This window comes from Siniperca chuatsi, linkage group LG18, assembly GCF_020085105.1.
Source record: "Siniperca chuatsi isolate FFG_IHB_CAS linkage group LG18, ASM2008510v1, whole genome shotgun sequence".
Taxonomy (NCBI): domain Eukaryota; kingdom Metazoa; phylum Chordata; class Actinopteri; order Centrarchiformes; family Sinipercidae; genus Siniperca; species Siniperca chuatsi.
This window is the reverse complement of record NC_058059.1, coordinates 3,873,883-3,900,396: the sequence shown is the minus strand read 5'-3', so window position 1 is coordinate 3,900,396 and position 26,514 is coordinate 3,873,883. Positions and strand designations below refer to the sequence as shown.

Sequence of the window (26,514 nt, the reverse complement as noted above, 5' to 3'; positions counted from 1 at the left end):
TCATTATGGATTAATCTGCTGATTATTTTCTCCATTAATTGATTGATTGTTTGGTTTGTAAAGATTCAGAAAATAGTGACAAAGGCTGTCACAATTACCCAAGTCCAAAGTGACACCTTCACAATGTTTGTTTTGTCCAAACAAAAAACTAAAAAAGGTCTCTGGGTTATTGTGACAGCTTCTCTCACTGTGTCCATAATGAAAATAATCATTAGTTGCAGTCCGATACAAAACAGTTCAACATGAGCTCCACCTCAACCAGCTACAGCAGTTCACCCCAAAATCTAAAATACATATTTTTCCTCTTACCTGTAGTGCTACTTATCCATCTAGACTGTTTTGGAGGTATCAGCCGTAGAGACGTCTGCATTTTTGGAATATAATGGGACTATGTGGCACTCGGCTTGTGGAGCTCAAAGCGCCAAAAAAATGCATTTGGAAAACTCAACGGCAACGTCTCTTTCCAGAAATCATGACCCGGTTACTCAAGATGATCTCTCTTCTCTCTATTCCTCCCGTCTACTCGGTGCAAAAGGAACAAAGTAGACCTGAATCAAACACCAACAGATGCAAGAATCCTACGACTCCACATTGACTACATTTACTCCCATATCTGTAACATAGCTATTTCAAACCTGAATGGAGAAAAATGATTCCCCTTAGACCTCAGATACTCTTCAAGCCTCAGAGTTTGTTTTGTTATTTTGTGTTTCATGTGTCTCCCTTAAAGGGGCAGTTCACCTCAAAATCAAAAATACACATTTTTCCTCTCACCTGTAGTGCTATCTATCCATCCAGATTGTTTTGGTGTGAGTTGCCGAGTTTTGGAGATATCGGGACTTTATGGCACTCGGCTTGTGGTGCTCAACACACTTTTGTAAGATTCAACAGCTTTTGATTTTGGGGTAAACTGTCCCTTTAAGTAAAGGATCTGAACACTTCCTCCACCACTGTTAGCAGGTACGATTTTACACAAGATGCTTTTAGTTCAAACTGTTCTGAGTGACACCGCCCGCGCATGCGCACCGGCTCCCTCTCCTCTCCTCCTGCCTCGCCTGTGACTGACCGCCAGTGACCTCAGTTTCTGCAGCAGCACGCAGCTTGGACAGGCTCCGCACACACACGCGCGTGCACACACACGCGCGCGCGCACACACACACACACACATATCACACGAGGAGAGAGATGGCCGGTATTTTTGGGAAGATCTTCGTGGGCATTTATGTGGAGATAAAACGGAGCGACGGTACGTAAGCTAGCTCCACACACACACACACACACACACACACATATACACTTATAGATCCGGCGGGTCCGGATGAGAGACGTTACCGCAGCGGGGTGTTTATGCTAGCTAGCAAGCTGCTACATCATCGTTTTCACCGGGGTGTCGTGTTAAAAACCCGGCGAGTGAAGCGTTAGAGCCGTAAAAAACAACAGAAATGTTGTTGTCTGTCATTCTGCTGTCGACTGTCAGTGAAGCAGACACACGCCGGCCGACCGGCCGGCCGGCAAGCCCCGGGGGGGGGGAGCGGCCGGAGCAGGCGGGCGGGTACGTCCACCTGTCCGGCCAAAAATGACACCTGCCCTGCCTTGCTCTGTCCTCCCCGCTGCATCATGGCTGAAACCCCTCCGGTGCTACTAACTGCACCAACCTGCACTGCATCATGTAGCAGTGGCCTGTGAATCATGGGCTGATGGATGGCTGCATGCATGGGGCCTCTCCCCTCTGACTGCATCTCATCTCACTGCCACAAAAACAGCCTGGTTTAAAACTCATTTGTGCTCATAAACAATTGTGGATTATTTTTTTTTTTAAAGACAGACCTGGCTGCCAAGAATCCAATTAACAGCCACTAAATGCAGCCCTTGAAGTTGTGTGTGACATAGTGAATGACAGGGGAAAGTCTTATCATGAGCCACACCCATTAGCATCTCAGTATCCTTATTTTAGTGATAAACTGTGACTGCAGGAATCCAAAATGTTAGGCATTGACATGTTTTTTCCCCCTGTATGAAATGATCTGAAAATTATATTCTCAGTTAGAGATACGTTTGGTTCATGGCTCATTAGATGTGTTGATGTCAGCCTCTGTGATTTAAGGTTAAAGCAGCATATATATCCTATAAGCGTCGACTCTACGGTCCCATGCAGCGCAGAGCAGGCCTAGCATCTCTTTACATCCTCTCTCCGCAGGGCGAATACACCAGGCGATGGTCACATCGCTGCACGAGGACAATGATAGTGTGACAGTGGAGTGGATCGAGAACGGAGACACCAAAGGGAAAGAGGTACAGCTGCCACTAACTTCCTATATTATGTCTTGGCTTGACAAATCAACTGATGAAATTCTTTTTGTCCGTTCAGCGTGTCTGGAAAATAATTAGTGTGGCACCAAGACACAGTTAAATTAACTTGCATTAGATATGAGTTTTATTTGTGCTGTTACTGCAGAGTAATTCCCTCACAGCCTCCATCTGAAATAATTACTGTGTACTACATGAAAAAGGAGTTTATAAATGTCTCCTACTAAAACCGCCTCAATATATCTAATCAAATATAAAACTACAGTTCATCAGCCTTCCACAACTTTGCACCATATGAATGTAATAAATTACAAAGATTATTAAATTAAATCTTTTTAGATGATGCTGTTTGTGTGTCACTGGCTGTGTTTTGTTGTGCGTCTCATCCTCTTTTCTGTTTCTTCTTCAATAGAGAGCCGAAGTCACGACGTCACTTCCTGTCTAGCCTGTGTTCCACTAGCTTCTGTAACTCAGTGCAATCTGTCATTCGGCATTTCTTTCATCGGGTCTTTCTGAAAAAAATTAAGCCTGTTCCTGAAGTTTATTTTCCATATAAGACAAATTGGCTCCACTACATGGCTTGCTATAATGAACTGAAACCTTTGTGATTTTAACAAAGTTAAACAATTATTAAAAACTACAACGCCCATGTAAAAAAAACTACTTGCGTCATCGTAACTTGATTTCGTCACAATACTCTTCTAAAGTAATTTTTTAATCTTTCTAGTTGTCTTAAAACTTTGTCTCTGTCCTGCAGTTGTTACAGTCATGTCTGAACTAACCGCAACCTCTTGACTCGCTCATGACTCGCCTCTTCTGTCGAGCCGCAACGTTTAGCCCGCTAACGTCTAGGGATTAAGGGAAATGGTGTTCGTTAAAGGCAGCTAAAAAAAAACAAAAACAAATATTGAATAATCAACGTTATTAGATAATTTTGAATGAGGTTTTCTTCCTTCAGAAACAGAACCTGGAAGTTCCGGTTTCACCTCGGCTCTCTATACTCTTAAGCCTTTTTCACACATCGTTCCCAGTAAATCACAGGGATAACCTTTCAGGCACTGTTAGTGATTTTCACTATTCACACATGCAGCTTCATTCAGGAACATTGGCAATAGATGGGGGCTGTTTTTCTGAGCTCATGAAAAGTTTACTTTAGGACAGCAACGCTATAAACATCTTATAGAATATGATGCATCGCTGTAGATTAAACTACCGAACTGTATATAAAGTAGTACAGCAGTAAACACATTAATGCAGCAGTAATATTAATCCAGAAACATCAGATATAATAGTAAAAACACTGTCAGGGAGCATTTTACTGCACAATGAATACTTTTACTTTTCATACTTTAAGTGAACTTTGCTGATAATAGTTACATTCTGTTACTTAAGTAAGGTTTTGAATGCAGGATTTTAACTGAAGTAAAGGGTCTGAATACTTTTTCCACCACTGGCCTTTATGTGCTGGTCCCTGTAATGTTACTGCTTTCATTCACAACACAGCCATTTCCCCTGAAATGTCACTTGAGGTCTTGAGGTGAGAAACTGGAGGTACAGATTTCCGTGAATATCGATCCCTGTTCCCATTCACACAAGACCCCATGCAGAAAATGTTCCTGAACATTTCAGGGATAGACTGCATGTGTGAAAGGGGTTTTATACTCTGTCTTGCAAAAGAGATCTTGATCTCAGTGAGATTACCTGATGAAATCAAAAGGTTATTATAATAATAATAATAACCATCTGTCTTGTTTCTGCCTCAGATCGATCTGGAGAGCGTCTTTGCTCTGAATCCAGATGTTGCTCCTGATGAGGAGATACCACAGAGTCCTGAAGCTCCTCTTCCTCCCTCCAATGTTGCCAAAACCAGCAAACTCCCCAAGGTCTGCTCCTCACCAGTTGCTACCAATTATCAATCCCTTTTCTCATACATGACATGGTCATAGATTATTGTTCCTGATTTGAAGAGAACATGGTGTTTTTTTTTTATCACAAGGCTCCAAACTAGGGCTGAAACGATTCCTCGAGTAACTCGATTACTAAAAATCATCAGCAAGCTTTGTTTAATCCATATAATTACATACAGCGCACTGTGTTTTGCACGGATGATTATTACTGCCGCACAAGAGACGGTTCAGAGCGTCTTTGGTGTGATTTGACAGCGTGGATTACAAAAAGGAGGAAGAGAGAAAATAGCGAGGGGCGCAGAGAAGCGACAAAGTGTCCACGAAAACTCTTTGCAGTGTGTCTATTGTAAAACCCAACTAGCCTACCACAATAGCACGATGTCTGTGCTTCAGCATCTCAGCAGAAAACATAACGTTACAGTCTGTGCGTCCAGTCCACAAAGCGGACCCGACACAAGCCATATGAAGGCTAGTAAAGAATGTAGGCTACGTTAATTATGGCTCTATGTAATGGCTAGTTACGTAAATCAATATGGTGGCTAGTTATGTCCCTAAGTTAGAAAGGTTTTGTTCAAGAAAATAAAATGCTGCGGCCAATTTGTGAAAGCCTGAGCTTCATTCATGTTATTTATTATTATGATAGTCACAGTTCCTGTCCACTCGTTTCTGCCTCCTACAGATGCCATGAAGAAGACAGTAAAGGCTTACGTTATGCCTGAGCTGTAGTTAAGTTGAAACTTGTAGTTCTGAAACTTGTTTTCTTTAAAACCCAGAATGCAATATGGCACTTAAATGCACTAAATGGGTTTAGTTGACAGATAATATTATTGTATGCAATTTAAGCAATAAAAATGTAGATTTTTTCTTAAAATTAAACCAATTAATTGTTCATTTTAAGAGACCTGTCTTATTTTCTCTTTTGCATATTTACTATAATTTAATAAACTTTAATAAAGCAAAAGTATGAGTAGTCTAATCCGATTACTCGATTAAAATCGATGGAATAATCGGTAGAATACTCGATTACTAAAATAATCAATAGCTGCAGCCCTACTCCAAACTACTGTGTGTTATACAGATGAGTGTTTACCTGTGAAAATCATCATTAGCACCACAGTTATTCTTTCAACTGTGAGGAAGCAGGTTTTTTAAATATGTCTCACACCTTATTGTCATAGACTTAGCTTCTGTATTTTAATCAAAGTCTGGTTGTGTAACAATAGCTGCTAATGCACTTATAGGTTAGACTTGTGTTAACCTGTGCGTTGAGATCAGCTAATGAAATTTGTTCAAACTGCTCCAAAAATGTTTGATAATGACTTCAGCATGTAATTGTCCATGACGGTGACAGACACCCACTTTAATGTTGGGAGTGTTCTTGAACAGTGTCTGTGAAATCAGTCTACTTTCAGCTCTGTAATGGTTTATGGTTCTGTTTTTTTTGTTTTCAGACCAGACGGATTACAGCAATACCAAAGGCTGAGAATGCTCCACGGGAGAATAGAGGTAAGTTTGATTTAAATCGGAGGTTTTTCTAACTGAAGCACTGCTCCCCAGGGAGGTGTGGGTGAGTTTTTAAATCATATCTTGACCTGAAGGCAGAGATGCCATCAAGTTCATGTCTTTTACATGTAACACAGACAGTTCCTGCTTTAGGATTACTGGTGTAGTGAACAGATTCAGACGTTACAAACAGAACGAGCTGAAACGATCAGAGTCGATGCTGCACTGCTCTCTTCTTTGTGTCCACACGACAGCCGAGACAAAAAAAGCACCATTCAGGTTAATTATATGCTTCTGCAGTTCTTCATCTAATGGATTCACCTGCGTGTGGCTCTGTCTTATTTCTTCTTTTTCCTCACAAACTAATGTCACACAGTTCCTCCGTAGTTATTTTTACTCCAGTCCTAAAAGTTTGTTTTTAAATAAGATTTAGCGTCAGTTCTCATCTCCTTTTATCAAGCCTTGTTACACATGTAGTCACATTTAACGTTACTTCGTCCATGCAATGTTTCAAAACGAATTCCTGACCAAAATGTGCAGAAAATGTACTTTTGTAAAAGCTGTGAATGTCATTGTCAACACTTTGGATTTCATAATAAAAGGCCTACCGCTGCCTTCGCATTAAAATGCATATTTTCTGTGAAGCACATGCAGAAAGTAATAGCTCGCTGCAGCTAAATGAACAGGGCAGAACAGAAAATATTAAAGTATTTAATGTGGATGGGTCACATCTGGCTGTTACCCAGTCCGATTAATAAGGTCAGTATAGGGGCCAGTGCATCCCTAGTATCTAGCCATGCAATTACTTTAGTTTTTTATTTTATTTGCCCAGATTTTAAGATATCCATCTTTTCTCCACCAAAGCAGTACAGAGGGGTGAATGAATTTTCATCTGTGGTGCTCAAAGCATTTAAAAATTACATTTTAAAAAAATTCAACACCAACGCATCTTTCCAGAAACAATGTCTTTGTTACTCTGGATAATAATTTCTATTTCTATTAATTATTATTTATTCACTGATCTACTGTATATAGTTTTTTTTTTTGAGTAGCATAAAGGGAACTACAAAACAAAATCTCATTATATAACCCTGTGTTGTAAAATGATCAATAAATCTATCTTGTATCCACAGATCTCACTGTAAACAGTTTTCACAGGGATTGTTTCTTCAGTAAAGTTTTGTGATCATTTATTTTCTTGATTAATCATTTGGTTTGGAGAATGTCAGCAAATAAAAACTTTGGCCATCACAACTTCCCAGAGCCCAAGGGGAACGTCTTACAATGTCTTGCTTTGTGAACAACGGTCCACAATCCAAAGATATTCAGTTTACCATCATAAGACAAAGAAAACCATAAAATATTCTCATTTGAGGAACTGGAACCAGCAAGTTTGCCATTTTTGCTTAAAGACTTAAAGAATGAATCAATTATCAAAATAGTTACCAATTAATTTTGTGTCAATCAACTCAGATTAACCGACTGATCGTTTCAGCTCTAAATAAAACCAAAACTATCTGCATGCATCGATACCAGTAGAGCTAAGTGGAAAAACAGTTTGTATGTATGTTTGTTTTATAATTTTGTTGAAATGACCCTTTAACTTGCACAAATGGATGATTTATCTTGGACTGTGTGCTCCTCAGCTGCAGCAGTGGGAACCACTCGGGCCCGTCCCAGCCAGCACAGCCAAGCTGCAGAGCCACCTCCACCAGCCATCGCGCCCCAATCTGCACTCAACCAGACCCTGTTACAGCAGCAGAACGGTAACACGCAGTCTCTCCATCTGGATCATGCATGTCAGAGGTTATTCAAGTCCACATGCCTTAGTTTTTGTAATCTCTGATGTACTTCGAGGTAGTTTCCAAGACCAAGTGTGTGTGTGTGTTGTTATTTTCTGGTGGAGGGTATGTTGCAGAGGCCACAACGAGTGAGGTCATGCTCCCACACAGCTGTGTGTGCAAGGGCGTCAAAGGCTCTTTCACAGTTTCTCACTGGCTTGGCTTCTGGACTTCGACTCATACTACAGCACTTGTTTTAGTTTTCAGCTGTGGCTGTTGGAATTAGCATGAATGTAGCTTACTGTGGAAATATAAAATGTGCATTTGGAAAGCTGCAGAATCACTTAAAAAGAATAAGTCGGGAGATCATATCCCATTAAAAACACTGAACCCAACAACGAATGTGTCCTACTAACAACTTGTCTGTTTATCCAAAGCCTGATATCTTATTCCTCTGTGCCATAGAGCTCCATTATTGTCCAAAAACTATGAAAAACCAGTGGCGTAAGAAGTATTTAGATGCTTTAAGTAAAAGTAGTAACACAACAGTGTAAAAATACTCTGCTACAAGTAAGTCCTGCAATCCAAATTTAGTACAAGTCTATAAGTATCACCAGAAAAATGTACTTCAAGTATCAAAAGTAAAAGTACTTATTATGCAGAGTGGACCCTGTCAGTGGTATATTATACATTATTGATTTGTTACTTCTGATACATTTAAGTATAAGTAGCATATTAATGCTGTAGCTGGCTGAGATGGAGCAAATGCTTATTACTTAGAGTATTATATGGTTTGGTGGTTTAATCAATACTAATGCATCATATTTTATAAAAGGTATGATATAATTTGTATGTAAAATCTTAAAGCTCCTTCACACCCATAGTCCAGCCACAGTACTTGCTGGGAGGGGCAACTCACCCTGTTAACACCCTTAATAGTACAACATAGCTCCACCCAACTTACACCTAAGAGGTGTAATTGGACTAAGAGGTTTAATCAGCCAGAGTGATTGAAAACACTTGTGTGGGTGTGCAGAGCCTTACCAAAGTAACTAGTAACAATAGCTGTTAAATAAATGTACAGTAAAGTACAAGTGCCTCAAAATTATACTTAAGTACAGTACTTGAGTAAATGTACTTAGTTGCTTTCACTGGGTAACATGTTGACATGAACACACACACACACACACACACACACACACACACACACACCTTCCTGCGGCCCCAAATGCTCACTAGAGCACCAAATGTGGACTAATCCGCCGCTGAAAATAATCCCCAACAAATGCACTATTTCCTCCTGTTTGGTAATGTTTGATAAAAACTATAGTGAGCAGCTATTTTAGGAAATTACTGAGACTGAAAAAACAAATAAACTATATATTCGGGACCTGTTTTTAAAGTTTTACGTCTTCAGTAGGAATAAATGGTCTTGGGGCTGAGTGCAACAGACAGGGTAGGGAACTCTATTAGAAAAATGTAGAACAACACCGTCCTTATCCCTAAATAATTTTGGTTGTTAATTGTGATTATACTGATAATTTTCCAGCTCGGAGGAAATCCAACTGTGTGAAGGAAGTGGAGAAACTGCAGGAGAAACGCGAGAAGAGGCGACTTCAGCAACAAGAGCTCAGAGAGAAGAGGGCACAAGTGAGTAGCAAACACACACATATACACACACTGTCAAACACACACACACACATACAGTATACACACACATATACACAGTGTCTGAGGTGTGTAAAGGATAACTACTCTACACAAAATGTCTCCTACTTCACTTAAAAGTCCATCCTCAGTGTATGTGACCTGGAGGCTTCAAGTTTCCACATCACTTGTGATTGGCTTCCAAATTATTTGTAATCTCATATAATCATAAGATTTAAGGTGAGCACTCTTGCACATACATCACTCTGCACAGTGAAACTCAAACATCCAAGAAAAGGAACAAGAGGAGAAACATGTTTATGACGGGACTTTAAGAAATGTCCCCCTGACTGTGCCAATTGTTTACTTCCATGTGTTGCGGGTCAATAATGTATGAAATTAAGCAAAAATATAGCTTCAGGTCTCGAGCCGGGTTCGGGTTTCATGCACAACTCTAGTAGGATAATTTCCATCTTGAAAATTTAAAAAAAGCACAATATTACAACACATTTTCTCATATTTCCAAATAAAGAACATGGTTTTCATTTGCTTCAGAAAAAATACATATATTTTTCTCTGCTGTGCCTGTATGGATATGTAAAATATACAAAATGCACAGCTTTTATTGGCTTTTTGGGTGTACGTTTCATTTGATACTTTTGTTTTCTGTCCATTTCAGGAGGTGGAAGTCAATTTGCCAAACTATGAAATCATGTGTATGATCAGAGACTTCAGAGCCAGTCTAGACTACAGGCCTTTAACCAGTAATGATCTGGTAAGTCTGGTTTACAGCCATGTTTCCAGATTCAGTGTAAAGTATTGGTTTTGGTTATTTCCTCCACATCACATATTTATATATGTTATATATATATATACACACATGCATGAGATTTCATTAGAAATTACTGTTGGGTACTTAACCAAAAGAACACAGCTATATTTGCTCTTGTTGTGAAGCTTGTTATCATTAACTATAACCAGCTTAGTCTCTTACATCATTTTAGTGTGTTGGCTTCTGAGAATTAGCTCCTTAAACACCGCCAGTCATTACAATCTCATGCTGTGTAGCCAAACATTGTTAAAACCCACAGAACTTTTATTTAAAATTTTTGTTGAGATCCCAGAGTTTCCAAATTTAGCACATATGTCCGGTTGAACTTTGGGGAAATGTGTATAAAATCATGCACAAGACATTTCTATGCATCCATAGAAAACATTGGGGTTTGAATATTTCACTCAGTGTAAACATCATAGAGCTTCGAGGAGCTGAAACAAGCTCTATGTGAAACTGTGTAATAAGTTGATTTTTCCAACCTTAAAGCTACTTTAGGGGAAATATAAGGGGGAAGGTTGTGATGTTGAGGCGCTAAAATGTCTGAACAGAGGCTCTTTCCAATGTCTTATACAAGTGTTTACACAATACATACAGCACAGTACAATTTATCTGTTGATGTTTCAGATCGAGGAGCACAGGATATGTGTATGTGTACGTGCACGTCCCCTCAATAAAAAAGGTAAGAGTAGCTTTATTCAGTAGGTGTGTTCAGACAGAGCGCAAAGCACCCCCCCCCCTCACCTCTTAACCCTCCGCACTACCTGCCCCTCTCTCGCTGCCGGCTATCCCATTGTGTTCTTCTTTTGTGTTTGTGTCTACGTTTAGCTGTAAGATAGCTAGCAACATAGGCACCACCTGCGTTTGTTTGAGTTCAGCTCAGCCTCACTAGAGATCTCACGAGAAACTCCAGGGGCCGGATGCATAAACGATACGTACGCAAAAACACCATGCATACACCATTTATAAACTAACCCTAAAAGTTTTAATTAGTCATGACTCATGATGAATTTTGTCGTTCTTTTTATCTACATTTAAGCTATTATTTTCCTGTTAATGATCAGTTGTACAATCACATCAGACCCTATGCAAAAAACTTCGGAATAATACAATAATCAGACAATAATCTGAAATTTGATAGACAGGTAAACACAGTGGTCAAATCTAGCTTCTAGCTAGAACTTCATTGATGCAACACAATGGGTGAAATTGCTCTTCTTGTTTGCCGTTCTTCTCTTTGACAGGTCTAATGAGTGGTGGAGTGGGCACAAATATCGATATGCAAACGGATGTTTAAGGGCGTTTCTACATCCATTTATGGCAAACTGTGGGAGTAGAAATGAGGTTCGTGCACTTGCGCCCAGCTCAACAATGACTGAGAATTATACAGAATCAGGCGTACGTGCGGCTTTAAATCTGACGAAAAGAATGCGTCTGCGTATTTCTGTCTATCTGCGTACACAGAGTTTTATTCATGAATCTACACAAAGTTGAATACATCATTTTCACTTTAGTCTGTGTGCAAATTTCTCCTGGTTAAAATATTTTGCATCAAGTCGCGCTTCCCCCAGGAAAATTTGCATCTAACCATGTCTTTTCATAGAATTTGTATGCAGTCGTGCCAACTCTTAAAATTCGCCTCGCGTTCTGTCTGAACACAGTATCGGCAACTGGCGTTTTCTTTGTAGCATACACATGAACAAAGAAATGGGGGGAAAATGTCTTTGTCCATGTCTCTTTAGAGTTGTCAGTGAAGGATTTGGATGTGATCACCATTCCCAGTAAGGACGTGGTAATGGTCCATGAGCCCAAGCAGAAAGTAGACCTGACCCGCTACTTAGAGAACCAGACTTTCCGATTTGACTTCGCCTTTGATGAGAACTCCACCAATGAAATGGTTTACAGGTAATGTGTTTCTATGGAAGCCCAAAATGTTCAATATTAAATACATTTTTTTTTTTAAAGTTATGAAATAATCATAATAAATTGTGTAACAATTTGTGAAATAATTTAAGTATTAAGACTTAACTCATTAATATGAAATTTTATCATTCATTTTCATATTAATTAATAACAAAATAATTTCATGGATAACATTTTTATTTAATTTTAATGTTTTTAAGTTTTATAACATTATGGCGTGCCCCGGTAGCTCACCTGGTAGAGCATGTGCCCCATGTACAAGGCTGAGTCCATACCGCAGCGGCCAGAGTTTGAATCCACGAACCTTTGCTACATGTCATCCTCTCTCTCTCCCACATTTCCTGTCTCTCTTCAGCTGTTTCTATCAAATAAAGGCTAAAAATACTCAATGCTAAAAAGTGTTATATAATTTTATTATTTCACTTTTTATTTCATAATGTAATTTTTCATAACCATGGTGTTGTCACCACCCTCTCACCTTTCAGCCAATCACATACCCCCTGCTTCTCTTAAACTAGCAAGCTAAACAACTGCTACCAACCAGCCAGTTAGCTCCTGTTAGCTGGAGCAACAACAATGCCAACGTTATTTTGAATCAACCAGCTAAAACACAGTAACTAACTTCTGTAACTTTTAAGCCTTAGCTTAACAAGGCTGCTCATGCTACCTAGCTAGCCAGGCTGGCTTGTGAGCTTATTACTCAGCATCAAAGTGAATAGTCTGTTAGCATTGTTAGCTAGCTGATGTTGGCTTGAGCAACCACAGAGAAAGATATTCACAGAGTTGTTTTTTTTTTAATCTTTCTCTGACACATTTGTGATTCAAAATGTGACAGAAGTAACTCTGGATTAACCAGATAACGTTAGCTGCTGCCGTTAACACTGTATCTTCACTTTGATGCTGAGTAATAAACCAAGCTCACAGCCCTGGGTAGCTAGTTATCCAGCTAGGTAAGTGGCACGTGCAGCCTTGTTAAGATAAATAAATAAAAGATGGTAGTGTCTATGTCTGTGTACTGTGTGTATTTACAGCAGCAGCTAGACAGTTGATACAGAATTATTATATTGTTGTTGCTCTAGCTAAAAAGGAGCTAAATGGGTAAATCAGTTGTTGAGCTTGCTAGCTTAAAAGGCAGGGGACATGTGATTGGCTGAACGGTGAGAGGGCGGTGACAACACCACTGTAATGAAAAGTGGCATGAAATAAAAAGTATCTAAGAAGGATGAAATAACATTTTATAATAATGAGTTGAGTTTTAATAATTTCTTAAATTATTTACAAATTATAGTTTCATTTATATATTTTCCACAATTTGCTCATGCTAACCTACGCGCTTCTGCTCCAGGTTCACTGCTCAGCCGCTGGTTGAGACCATTTTTGAGAGGGGGATGGCGACTTGTTTTGCATACGGACAAACTGGAAGCGGAAAAACACATGTGAGTGCTTTGATTTTAACTTGAGAAGAGTGTATGTTTTTAGTGCACTTTTCCTGTTGTAACTGATATCTCCTTTTTAGACGATGGGAGGGGACTTTTCAGGAAAGAACCAGGACTGCTCTAAAGGGATCTATGCACTGTCTGGTTAGTTTCTCCCATACCTCTCTATCTTCACTGTTGGTTTACTCCATTTGACTGAATTCAGTTCTCCTTTTCTTTCCTCATGCAGCCAGAGATGTCTTTCTCATGATAAAGAAGCCAAATTACAAGAAGTTGGATCTCCAAATCTTTGCCACATTTTTCGAGATTTACAGCGGGAAGGCAAGTGTCTTTTAACATCATTAGTAATTAATTTATTCAAGAAGAGGACTGAGTTTGTGCTGCCTCTGAAACTTTGATGCAAGTGTTCTTTCAAATTCTGGGTCCATATTTATCTAGAGTCTCAGGGTAGGATATCAGGCCTAAATGGCCAAAAATTCTCTTTTAGGCTCATGAATAAAAGCATTTGATCTACTTTCTTAATTTAGGAAATTATCTCTCTGCTGATACTTAGAAGAGATCCAGAGGTGTCCTTAACTGTAACAAATTATTCAAACCGAACAATTTTTGTGAGTGTCAGTGTAATACAGTGCAAATTAGACACATGCTGTCGAGGTCCTTGCAGTCTTAGCGTTTTTTGACGTGTGAAGTGTGTGAAGTCATGGAAAAACAAGCTGCATTCACGCAAGTCATAATATTAATAATTATTTATTTATTTTATGTTTGCCAACTGCAGGGATATAGTATTTGAGACATGTTACAGAAGATTTTCGCCCATCTGTAAAGGGCACATATATTAACAGGGGGTGTAGTGAAAGAGGAACTGGACATTGCTTCACAAAATATCCAAGATGCACGACAGTAAGCATTGAAAAACGATTGGATAGGGCCGACTAGGGTAATTCTACTTTGTTTAGTGCTAATTAACAAATGTTAAACAAAGATGGTGAACATTATACCTGCTAAACATCAGCATTTAGCTCAAAGCATCACCGTACCTACGTACAGCAGAGCCTCAGTCTTGTTAGGCCATGCAAGTGGTTGCCAATGTTTACTTCATAGCCTACTATGCAAAGAGAATATAGGTAAGATGAGATATGAGATTGGTATGAGATTTAAGATATATATTCATTTTGGCCACTATGATATTTTTGCATATATAACCTAGAATACTTACCTACATTATTTGCCTGTAAAAAATTGATAGTATTTTCTGCATTTCAAAATTTTCCTTTGTCCAATACTGCAAACTGGAAAGGAAAACTATCACCAATTTCTACTTTGTGTCATAAAAGAGTAACACCCTTCCTAAATAACTCTATAGTTGCACTCTGAGGTCGGAGTAATTTTAGCTAGTTTATCTTTCTGCCGTGGCTTTGTTCAAGAACCTTGTGTATTCACTTCAGCTTATGATTTGTTGCAGCATTTAAAACCATTGCTTAGAGTTTGCCTGACATTTGGAGAGAAACATTACAGAAGCCCTTAGGGCTGGGATGATTCATTGATGTAATTGATGTCATCGATTACAAAAATACGCCGATTTGCATATCGTGCGGCGGCCCGTCGCAATGAAGTATGGCTGTACCCGGTCAAAGCATGGATTCGCCCCGGAGAACAAGCTGCAGCATCCAAAATTGTGTTTTTTGGGCGACTTTATAAAACAATGCTGACGAAGGAAGTCAACAGTGCAGACACATACAGGGAGAGAGAGAGAGAAACAGAAAGTGGCGTGGGGGGGGGGACGACTGAAGGGAAAAGCAAGGTGAGCAGATTAAAGTAGTTTGTGAGTAAACACTAAAATAAGGCGGTGAATTAAGTAGAATAAAAATGGTAACATAAGAAATAACCTACTAGAAATAGGGTAATATTAATTTATTCTTTCAAATGTGATCATAATCTCAATAGACAAATATATTTTTTATTGTAGAATAATGCCCTGCAGTACACACTTTGTTTCTTGTTACATTTGTTTGTTTTTAAGAGAAAATGATTGAAGTTTTTTGATATTTATTTTGGGTAAATTAATTGTTAAAATAATCTAATAAAAAAGAATCTTTAGAATAATCGATAAATTAGTTGTTAGATTAATCGAAGAAATAATCGTTAGTTAAATCGATTAAAAAAACGTTAGGGGCAGCCCTAGAAGCCCTGAGAGACACAGTAAAGCTTAAGAGACGTCAGGTGAAACGCTGAACCAATTTGTGTTTGTATTAAAAAGGTGTTTGACCTGCTAAACCGCAAAGCCAAGTTACGGGTCCTGGAGGACGGGAAGCAGCAGGTGCAGGTGGTGGGGCTGCAGGAGAGGGAGGTGAAATGCACAGAGGATGTCCTCAAACTCATCGAAGTGGGAAACAGCTGCAGGTACGAGATGATCGTTTAAATAAAACAGCAGCAAGAGCAGTAGTTTGAGAGTAGCTGAGTTATAAATATTGTTCAGAAAAGTTTGGATTGGCCCTCAAGAATAAGCTTTGTTTTTCCTCTGTCCCTGTGTTTCCCTCAGGACTTCTGGTCAGACCTCGGCGAACGCTCACTCCTCTCGGAGCCACGCTGTGTTCCAGATAATTCTGCGTCGGCGGGGGAAGATGCACGGAAAGTTCTCCCTTATTGACCTGGCGGGGAATGAGAGAGGGGCAGACACATCCAGCGCTGACCGTCAGACTCGCCTCGAAGGAGCCGAGATCAACAAGAGCCTGCTGGCACTAAAGGTCACATATTTCCTGGCAAAAAGGGGGTAAAATCCTTTTAATACAGCAGGTTTATAAGTGAGATGCCACCATACTTATGGTGGCCTGTTTACTTCCACCCTCAACCTGGATGAGTCTATATGGGACCAGAGGGATGACTCTTAGCACTCACTCCTGCAAGTTGTATGTTTGAGGGCCTTCCATTTAGTTGTTTAACCCTTTCTGTATCGGACTGCAGCAGACAGTATGACAGTGCTGTCCCATCTGCAGCCAGTTATCTTTAGATGAATTGTATGTATAAAATGTCAAGAAATGGCAAAAAAAAAATACCCATCCAAATTTCTCCTAGACCAAGCTGACATCTTTAAGTTGATTGTTTTGTCCAACCAACAGTTCAAAACCAAAAGATATTTCATTTAATAAATCACCACATTTGAGAAGCAGAAAGCAGAGAATATTTTAAATTTGTCTTGATAAATATTTTACACAGCTATGCGATTATCGACTATTACTATTCCAATATTAATGTGATATGCATGTAGAAATTGTTACTCTACACAGCCACTGATGATGTTCCTCTCTCTGCAGGAGTGTATTCGAGCTCTGGGCAGAAACAAACCTCACACTCCATTTAGAGCCAGCAAGTTAACCCAAGTGCTGAGGGACTCCTTCATAGGAGAAAACTCCAGGACATGCATGGTGAGACAAAAGCAGAGCTGTGTGTATATTACTGTACCTTCTGTGGACAGATGCATTATTTAAAATATGATGGTGGTTGACAGATTTGTTGATAATTATTGATCTAACTCTCTGTTTCTGTTTCCCTGCACAGATTGCAACCGTCTCTCCTGGAATGGCATCATGTGAAAACACCTTGAACACGCTGAGATATGCCAACAGGTAAAATTGATTGCTTCAAAAAGCTTTTGAAGAGTTGCAATTTAAATTTCAAGAAGGTGTTTCTATGTCTTGTAAATCAAGGACACAATATAATACATTAAAATAAGATATTTTAGTTATCCAGCATCAGTGGCTGTACAGGGTTATTGGTATTACTTTCACTTTTACATAAAAACACATCTCTACATACAGCAACGATCCACACTCTCAATCTCTAAACTGAGCCCTATTGTAAAGAGGCATGAGAAATCTTTCTTCTGATGGTGGTTTCATGTGTTTTATCTATTGCTTCAGTGAGCTTTTTGAGATTCCTGCTTTTAAAAAAGAAGTCAAATTCAATTCATAGCATTTCCTTTCATACCCAGACAGTGATGAGTGTGATGGTGACAGCTGACTGTATATGTATCTAAAATACACTCAAAATAATGTAAATATGAATAGACTTTTCATTTTATCATCTCAGTTAAATAAATTCTAATTTAAATGTTTGTGTTTTAATAATCACTGTAAAGCTTAGTGTAAGAGCTGTGATTTGTAGGCAAAACATAGAGCAGTATTCATTGATTTTTCTTCTGGAAAATGGTGTAAAATACAAAATTGACATTATCACTAGGGATGGGTTTAGATTGCCGGTTCCATTTTGGATGCGGTTACCAGTCTGCGAAATACCCGGTTTCGTTGAGCTCTGACACTAACAAATCTCTCTCCTCACTCTTTTTATTAGCAAAGAGCAATGCTACATAAAAAGGTAGCAGCTTCTCATTTTTAGTTGACTGTCGCTGGTTAAAATAAGATCCGATATAGCTAATTAACGTTAATTCAGTAACGGCTAAAAGGAAAAGTTTTGCTGTTCTCTGGTTAATGTGCTTTCTGCAGCTGTTGTCTGTATTCAGCCAAAGATTATTATGTTTAAATTAACTGTTTAATGTATAAAATGTCAAGAAATGGTGAAAGATACCCAATCGTGGTTTTAAACTGAACTACAGGTATGCGTTGAGTTGTAGTGTGTGTTGTTAAATGTTCCAAGTGTGTGCAGCACAAAAACCAAAAAAAAAAGTTTACCCAAATTTAGTGTTTGCACGTGGGACATCGAGCTTCTACCAGTCACTAAATCGAGTTAAATAAAGACTGTGGGACCAGTTTAATAAGGAAGTGATATAAGTTGCCATTAAGGGCTTTATAAATAAATTGAAACCAATGCCTGTCATGTCTTACTGTTAGAGATGCCCACCCAACCTTTTCATACAAGATGTGATGATGAGTAGAAAAACTGTCACTGGTAATGAATCTTAGGGCGGAGTGATAAACTGAATCCAGAGGTTTAAGAGTGGAGGCAGAGGCGTGTCTATAGAAAACATCACCATAGTCCAAGACAGACAAGAAAACAGCTTCAATTATCCGCTTCCTACTGAACATTGGAACATTTGTCATAGCTGTGTGTCAATGTGAAATTTAAATGTAACGTTTTGATCCAGCCAGATACCAAGATATTTGTACTCTGAAACCCTCTCAATACTCTGTCCATTCAGAGTGGTAATATGCAAACTATTGTCCATAATATCTCTGGCTCTAGAAAATAGCATGTATTTAGTCTTGCTTGAGTGTGCAGTATAACAATATAGAACTGTATCGTCCGCATAAATATGGGCATTACAGTTTGTTATAAAGGATGTAATACTGTTAATATAAATTGTGAACAAGACAGTACCGAAAATTTAACCTTGTGGATGATTGAATTTATTATGATATAAAACAGAAAAGCAGCTGGAACCAGAAAACATTTTTACTTGATAAATATTTTACACAGTTAAGCACTTATCAAAATTGCTGTCGAGTAATTGTTCCAATATTTATGTGCTGTGCATTTAGAAATGGTTTCTCTGGTTAATGTGCTTTCTGCAGCTGGTGTTTGTATTCAAAGATTGTTTCTGAGTGAAAACACGCATCACTCTGTAACACCACTTTATGACCGTAAGTGTTGTTTTTGTAGTTCAACAGGGACCAATAGAGTGGAGACCTTTCTTTAGAGAAATGATCGGCTGATCGATTCACGTCAATTTAAGAATCTCCAAATTAAACTTTGATTCATATCCGATCAAAAAGTCCCTAATTATCACTTTATAAAGGTAATGTCTGTCTGTTGTTTGGTGCTGGGCAGGTAGAGGTAGTGTACAGTAGGTTAATCAGAGCTTTCATCAGCTGCTGCTGGAAAAGAGTTTGATGAGTGCAGCGAAGGTTAACAAAAACATTAAAGTTGTGGGCCGTAAAACCAAAAACAAGCTAAAGCAGACTAAAAGACTAGAGTTGAGGGGAACTGCAGAGTTTAATGATAATTCTCTGTGGGTTTGTCACCTCAAGCGACATCTTTCCCATCACACAGTCCTTTGACCTGTTGTTAATATAAAAACATTGAATAGTGCAGTTGTTTCTCTAGAATAGCGCAGCACCAGTTACAATTTATATCTTGAATCATTTGGTTCACATCAGTTAGTCTTGGTTACCTTTGCGTCCCTGTTTGTCTTCCTTCTCCTCACATGTTCATGCTGACTGAATTAAATTAGTGTGAGAATGGTTGCACAACATAACATAATCCTCTACCGTCTCTTCTTCTGTGGTTATGCGTTTGTGTTTTTCTGTCTCTCTCCTGCCATGTTTCCAGAGTAAAGGAGTTTGGGATAAGTCCCTCAGACATTCCCTTCTCCCAGAGCGGGAGCGGAGGGAGTCGCTCTGAGCTCTCCCCTACTTACGAGTACGAGCACTTCATACATCTCTCACACAACAAGTTACTACCCATGACATAATCCCCATTACTCATTAACAAACAATTTTTGTTGCTTCCTGTCCAGTCGGAAGTTACCCAAAGTCGCTTAGAGCCATAGAAAGTATATTTCAGTTCAAGGCTAATATTGAAAAGACCAAAACCAACAATGAACGTATCTACTAACAAGTATCATCTGTGTATCAAAGCCTGATATATCTTCTTCCTCTGTGCCAGATCTCCATTGTTGTCCAGAAACTATTAAAAACACATCAGTGAGCCACACTGTTGCACTGGGTGACATGTTCCTTCATGCTTCCTGCTGCCCCAAATACTCACCTGAGCACCAAATGTGGATTAATCCGCAGCTGAAAATAGTCCCCTACTAATACACTATTTCCTCCTGTTTGAGTAACTTTTGCTAAAAACTAGAATGTCCAGCTGTTTCAGGAATTACTAAGCCTTTAAAAAAAATTAAACTATATATTTTTGAGAGCTGTTTTAAAAGACGCCTTCAGTAGGAACCAATGGGCTTGGGGCTGAGTTCCACAGACAGGGTGGGGGAATCAGAAACAATTAAGGAGACGAACAAACACATTGTTGGTTTTGTTCTTTTCTTGGGATTTGTTGATGATATCAAAAAATGTAGAATATCACCAGTCTTATCCTTTAACTGCAGGTTGTATTTAAAGTCCCCCTCCAGTCAGAAATGTGTTTTTCCTTCTTGTTACTTCACTTGGATGTTTAACCTTCACTGTGCAGAATGATGTATGCGCAGAGTTTGACACTAGCACCCCATTTACACCGGGCATTAACATGTGATCTGTATCTGGATACATTACCTGGATTAGGATAAACATATGTTAAAGTGTAAATGCATGCAGAACGAATTGGGATCAGAATGCGATCGGATCAGCCAGACCATATCTGAAGGTGGTCTGGCTCGCATTGTGATCGGATCTCAGGTGTAAATACAATCCGTACAGCACGACCACATTCTTAAGAAAAAAAAATCTGCCCAGCAAGTTAAAAGGTCACCTAACAACGCCTCTTCCTGCTAGCTTAAGCAAGCACGTTAGCTAGCAAGTCTTGCTTCGCTAAAAGTAATTTACCCTTGACCTGAGACGTACTATGTCTATTGACAAGTCAAGCCAGCCTCGCCTAACAGATTTGCATATTGATATCTGATCACAATGTGGGCAGAATCGAGATAACAAGAATTTTAAAACCAGATGTAAATGTAAAGACCCGGGGATCGGATGTCATTATCCAGATTCAGATCACATGTTAATACCAGGTGTAAATAGGGATGTTTTCATATGTATCTGCTAAAAAGGTGGAAAGTTTTTCTGAGCTCACCTTAAATCTGGTCTAGTGTGCAACTTACACAAGTGTGATGTGGAAACTTGTAACCTCCGGTCTACAAACACTGAGAATGGACTTTACATTTAAGTAGGAAACATCTTGTGTCCAGCAGTTAAGCTTTTGAAATGAGGCATTCAATGAGCATTTTTAACGGGGTAATTGGAACTTCTTTGTGGAAAAACCATAAATTATTATTATAGCGGGAGTAATTTTATGTCTTAAAACATGTCTGGAGGGGAGCTTACCTGAAGGCCACCAAAATATATTCAGTATATCTTGGGAAGGGTGTGTATCACCCATGATAATGCACATTGGCCCAAGTTGTTACATCACTTAATCCCAAAGTTAGTAGAAGGGAGAACTTCTGCCTTTTTTTATGTCGTTTTGTTTGTTAATTTTGCAGTACCAGTTTTCTCCACCATTCATTATTTTTTTGATGTTCACACTCTAAACATGCATGGAGTCAGTCTGTATTGTTTGCATGTCTTCTGTATATCGCATGCAACTACAACCAGGTTGTTACACAGTGTTGCTCATCAGATACCTGTAGCAGTAGTTATTTCACTAGCGGCACTGATGTGTTGTCAGGGTGAAGGAGCTCACAGTGGACCCTGCAGCAGCGATGGACAGCCGTCAGGGAGGACACGTCAACCAGCTGGAGGTGCTGGAGGCTCAGTGGGGAGTCGGGAGCTCTCCACAGAGAGACGACCTGAAGCTGCTCTGTGAACAGAACGTAAGCTACTTATTCACTCGGGTGTACGTAAGCTTGATTTAACATATCAGTTAACATGTCGCAGTGTCACTGATGTAAAACGACGTGGTCGTGCTCTCTTTAGGAGGAAGAGGTTTCCCCGCAGCTCTTCACTTTCCATGAAGCCGTCTCTCAGCTGGTGGAGATGGAGGAGCAGGTTCTGGAGGACCACAGGGCGGTTTTCCAGGTACAGTAGAGCCTTTATTTTAACAGTGGTAGGTCATGGGCTCACAGACTGCAATGGTTCATGTCTGTGCAACATCGCAACGTGCAAACGGGCTGGCTGAAGTGATATATCAGATTAATGAATTCACTCTCAGCAAATCACATCGTCTCATAGCTCTGTAACAGCTGAGCCAAATCACAGGGAAGCATGACAACAGCAGCTCAACAAATGAAGAGACGCCTCTTCAGGAAGTCGTGTTGTTATCTGGATGGTACGGAGCTGCACGGTATAAACACAGCAGCACAAATCTGCAGCCAGAAGCAGATGTTTTTTTTTAAATAGTTAATTTGTACAGAAATAAATAATAGAAACTCTAATAGTTTGTTGAAGCTGTTTTATATGATAGCATCAATACTTACTTAATACTGTATCTCACATTGTAAATATGATATCGTAACTGATGTGACACAGTGGCGTTTGGACTGTAATGCATTTTAAATTTTAAAAACATGAAACGCTGTCCTTGCTAAACAGTTCAAAAGAAGGCCATGATGATGCACAGGATTGATGAGCGCTGGTGATCTGACGTCTCCCGCATAAACAAACAGTCAAGAGTACCGAGTTAAAACCGACCTGGGGCCTGTTTCACCGAGCACTTCCTACACACAGATCACAAATGGTGCCAGCATCCTGTTTCACAAATTATTGTCGTGCGTGGGTCACAAGTAGAGTTTCTTTTGATTAGTTACATTTGTCAAATTGATCTCATGTTGCAAGTCACAGCTTGCTTGTTGCAAATTTGGTGTCTTTTGCACATGATTTAATCAAGCGGCGCTGCAGCAGACTTAACATATATATCTGCCCCGCTGCCTTCAGGTGCCTGTATAAAATACTTCTCCTTCAGTTAATTAAATCCCTGCAGTGTAAAACAGCTGTGGACAACAGAATATGTTGTTCGTACTGTACGGTCAAGAAAAACCTGAAAAAGTCATGCAATTGGAAAATGATGCATCCTTCCCTGGAGTTTATGCTAGTTTTTGCTAACCATGCACTTAGTATTCTTAAATTTTGGCGCAATGGCTCAGATATGTGCTTTTGACGGCTGTAGAAGCACCACCAGAACCGCATCATTCTTTTCCCTCATATGATCCCATGATAAACAGCAGGGCTACGTACTGACACTCCCCCATCACCGGAGAGCCTCTCAGCCGCTAATGATAGCTCAGCTACAACACAGGTTTCCAGCGTGGACACGGAGAGTCTGACAGCAGCTACTCATGGCTGGTTAGCTGTCTATCGCTCACTCCTTACCTTCTGGAGGCCACGCCCCCTACAGTGTTTGTCCTGCAGTCCTCTGATGCATATTTTAAATATGCTTGGACGGAGGGAGCTAGCAGAATTTGGGGGTGAAGTTACACTTTAACTTCTTAGAAATCCATCGATCAAAATGTGTATGAACCCTGACAGATACTGCAAGAATCAATAATTTATAGATCAGTGCACACTATTTTATGTTCCTGCTTTAACCACGCTAAATGTTACTTTTTAATGCTAATTTAAAAATCTACAGGATTTAGTTTGTCCTTCATTGTGCCAGAAATAGACGTAGTTCTGAGACATCTAAAGACCCAGTTTCCACCAAAATACCAACAACTCTATTTGCACTTCTTAATTTGAATAAAACTCCCACTAAAATACCACAAACACACAAAGCTAATTTCATGGTCAGGAAAATACCAAGTTGTTTTATCGTAGCACTGCCACAAAAATAGAGCCCAAATAATTATTACTGAAATGTGATGAAATGTCAAGCTACAGCTCTTTCGAAATGTGACCCACAGACCAATTCCCTCAAGTAGTCCATAGAAATGTACGTGCTCACAGTTCAATGAAGGCAGGTGTTCATTCCCGTTCTCTTTATCAGTCTCATGTCTCACGTTAAAGTTTAAACAACACAGAAGGTGTTAAACTGCATCGTGTCCTTACAGGAGTCGATCCGCTGGCTGGAAGACGAGAAGGTGCTTTTGGAAATGACAGAGGAGGTGGACTACGATGTCGAGTCGTTTGCAACTCAACTAGAACAAATCCTGGATCAGAAGATAGACATTCTCACCGAGCTGAGAGGTAAAGATCTGTCATTAAATGTTTAAGCCCCTTTCAGACATGAACCCTTTTATGTTAATCTGTCGGCCTCGTGTCTGAACAAATTCCCTGCTCACTTTTACGTTACCATTTCCATGACACTTTCAACAGAAGTCTGAAAGGAGCCGGCTGCAGCAGCACAATAAACAGAGAGAAATGCGTGTCTTGTACTGCCTTTAATTAATTTATCTCAGTCTTCATCTCTTGTGCACAAAAAACACTTTAGTTTAATAAACCGTGAAACACTGCGAAAGAGACAATTTTAACTTGTTGAGGAGATTGTTCTCAAATCATTTCAGTCTATAAAACCTATTTTTCCCCTTGCAGTGCAACCAGAGCCGAGGAGGATAAAAATAAAAAACTCGTACAATCGCAGTAATAATCAGACCAACAGTCTCTCCCCATAATTTCAGTGTTCATTCATGCATGGATGAATAAATAAATATCCAGGAAAACCCCTATACATAGGAGCTAACAGCAATTAAACTTAGCATCCTGTTAGTCAATACTAATGCACTGATGTCAGATATTATAAAACAAGCAGCAGGATTCTCTCTCTAATAACGTTAAATGATAAAATTGATGTGAAAATGTATCAGTGGATTCACACAACGTGGGCGTGTGTCATTAATAAGGCTTCATCTGCAAAGTAAGTTTTAACATCCATCAGTAGGAGGGTTTCCATCCACCGTTTTTAATGAGCATTTTCAATTTGCGCATTAAAAAACTTGAGTGGAAACGCAGAAAATTGGAAAACAAAGTCGACATATCACAAAAAGGCTGAGGTGGAAAAGTTTGTTCATCGATAAAAAGAAAATGCAACGTGTGCAATGGAAACCGACTTAGAGAATAAATCACAACTTACATAAAGCATGTGACTTAAACGTCACTCAAGCTTCCACCGAAGAGACGAAAAATGTCGGCAGACAAAAACATCAGATCTGTGTGGAGCTGTGAGGAGGCGTTTCTTAAATTAAATACATGAAACAGAAAAGTCATATTTCCATCATGTTTTCTACTTCTATTTTTTCCCCCACTATTTGAAGTTTGACTGCCGCACTTTTAACTACGTAATCTTGTTGCACCCTCTTCTTCTGCAATGGTTTAATGGCACCTGACTGAAGCATAAGCGCCACCTACTGCTCATCTCAATGAACCAACTCCTAATATTCGCATAACAGTAGGGGATGGAAACGTACATTAATTCGCATTTTCTTTTGCCGAAAATTCTGTTAAACTTTGCCCTACATTTGGATGGAAACCTGGCTAATGATGCAGCCTGTGAGACAACAGTCTTCTTCGTTTATATGAACGTTTTTAATTTACAGCTGTTCTCTCTCTCGCACCAGGTGCCAAATATCACACGAACACGTAAATGTTCTGTCATGTCTGAATAAAGCTGTAAGGAACTTTAACATATGACAAAAAGCTAGGACTTTAACAGATAGATGAAGCAGCAATGTTGAGTATTTCCTGTCCTAAAAGATCTTTAGAGGTTATAAACACAAGTATTTCTTTCTTGATAGTTCAGTCATTGTAAACTGTGCTGTGATACTCTCTCTTCTTTCAGATAAAGTCAAGTCTTTCCGTTCTGCACTCCAGGAAGAAGAGCAAGCTAGCCAACAGATAACCCCGAAGAGGCCTCGTGCACTATAGACACATAAAATATATGATATTTCACTGTAATATTGACTTGTGTTCAGAAAGGTGAAGGCCTGCCGTTAAGGAGGTCACTGTTGACAAAAGAGCTGATTTAGCTCAGCTGTGATTTTATGACTTACTGTCTCTCTGTGCGTTTGGTCTGTCCTCAACCTCTTTGCTGTACAGGCTGCCATCGCTTCCCATCATCCATCCGTCCATCTGTAAAACCAAAGAGCAGACCGCCTTTGCTCTTCCATCCTTCTGTGAAGTGTATTTACAAGGTTTTGTATGTGTGATATGTCACAAGTGCTTCATTTTAAAACAAAAACAAAAAAAGGTGAATATTTATTTGTTTTAAATACATTTTTATAGGGTCAATCATAGCTTATCCTCACTTTGGCCAATTTTATAAACAACTTTTGCCATTTTGTGCAATATTTGGAGGATTTTCTTCCTGTTCAACCCCCTTGTTTCAGCTCAGGGGTGAACAGGGCATGTCGAGTTTGTGTGTAAAATGAGCCACTGTGTGTTTGTGTTGATACTATATGTAATATATGTTTGATTGAGAGAAAGCTTAAAACACAAAACTAGCCTTGCATTACATTAATTTACCTACTGGGGGCACTATAATCAAAGACAAAGCTACTGATTTCAGAGTGTTACATGCAACAATTACTGAAACAGTCATTTTTAATTTGCCAAAATAAAGAAAGGCTACTTCTTGTTGCTGTA

At 39.3% G+C, this 26,514-nt stretch overlaps 1 protein-coding gene across 2 annotated transcripts; it reads left to right on the top strand.

Moving 5' to 3' along the window:
• The first annotated feature begins 990 nt into the window (after window positions 1–990).
• On the top strand, window positions 991–26,514 carry LOC122865168 (kinesin-like protein KIF2A). Of its 2 annotated transcripts, XM_044173221.1 has the most exons (21): window positions 995–1,246; window positions 2,198–2,292; window positions 4,071–4,190; window positions 5,666–5,720; window positions 7,364–7,483; window positions 9,048–9,148; window positions 9,825–9,920; window positions 10,605–10,659; window positions 11,720–11,882; window positions 13,246–13,336; window positions 13,417–13,480; window positions 13,566–13,657; window positions 15,594–15,736; window positions 15,876–16,080; window positions 16,648–16,758; window positions 16,892–16,959; window positions 19,619–19,708; window positions 21,671–21,815; window positions 21,919–22,020; window positions 23,988–24,123; window positions 25,712–26,514. In XM_044173221.1, the coding sequence occupies exons 1-21, from the start codon at window positions 1,186–1,188 to the stop codon at window positions 25,795–25,797; spliced, it is 2,199 nt and encodes a 732-aa protein (XP_044029156.1). In that variant the 5' UTR covers window positions 995–1,185; the 3' UTR covers window positions 25,798–26,514. The 2 variants fall into 2 exon arrangements, with proteins under 2 accessions (XP_044029157.1, XP_044029156.1); XM_044173222.1 differs by lacking the exon at window positions 19,619–19,708 and having other exon boundaries at window positions 991–1,246.

Bases quoted from the DNA above. Each gene is read 5' to 3' on its own strand.
- LOC122865168 (XM_044173221.1), top strand. From the start codon at position 1,186: ATGGCCGGTATTTTTGGGAAGATCTTCGTGGGCATTTATGTGGAGATA. The intron at 1,247-2,197 runs GTACGTAAGCTA...CTCTCTCCGCAG, and splicing joins GGAGATAAAACGGAGCGACG to GGCGAATACACCAGGCGATG. The intron at 4,191-5,665 runs GTCTGCTCCTCA...TTTTGTTTTCAG, and splicing joins AAACCAGCAAACTCCCCAAG to ACCAGACGGATTACAGCAAT.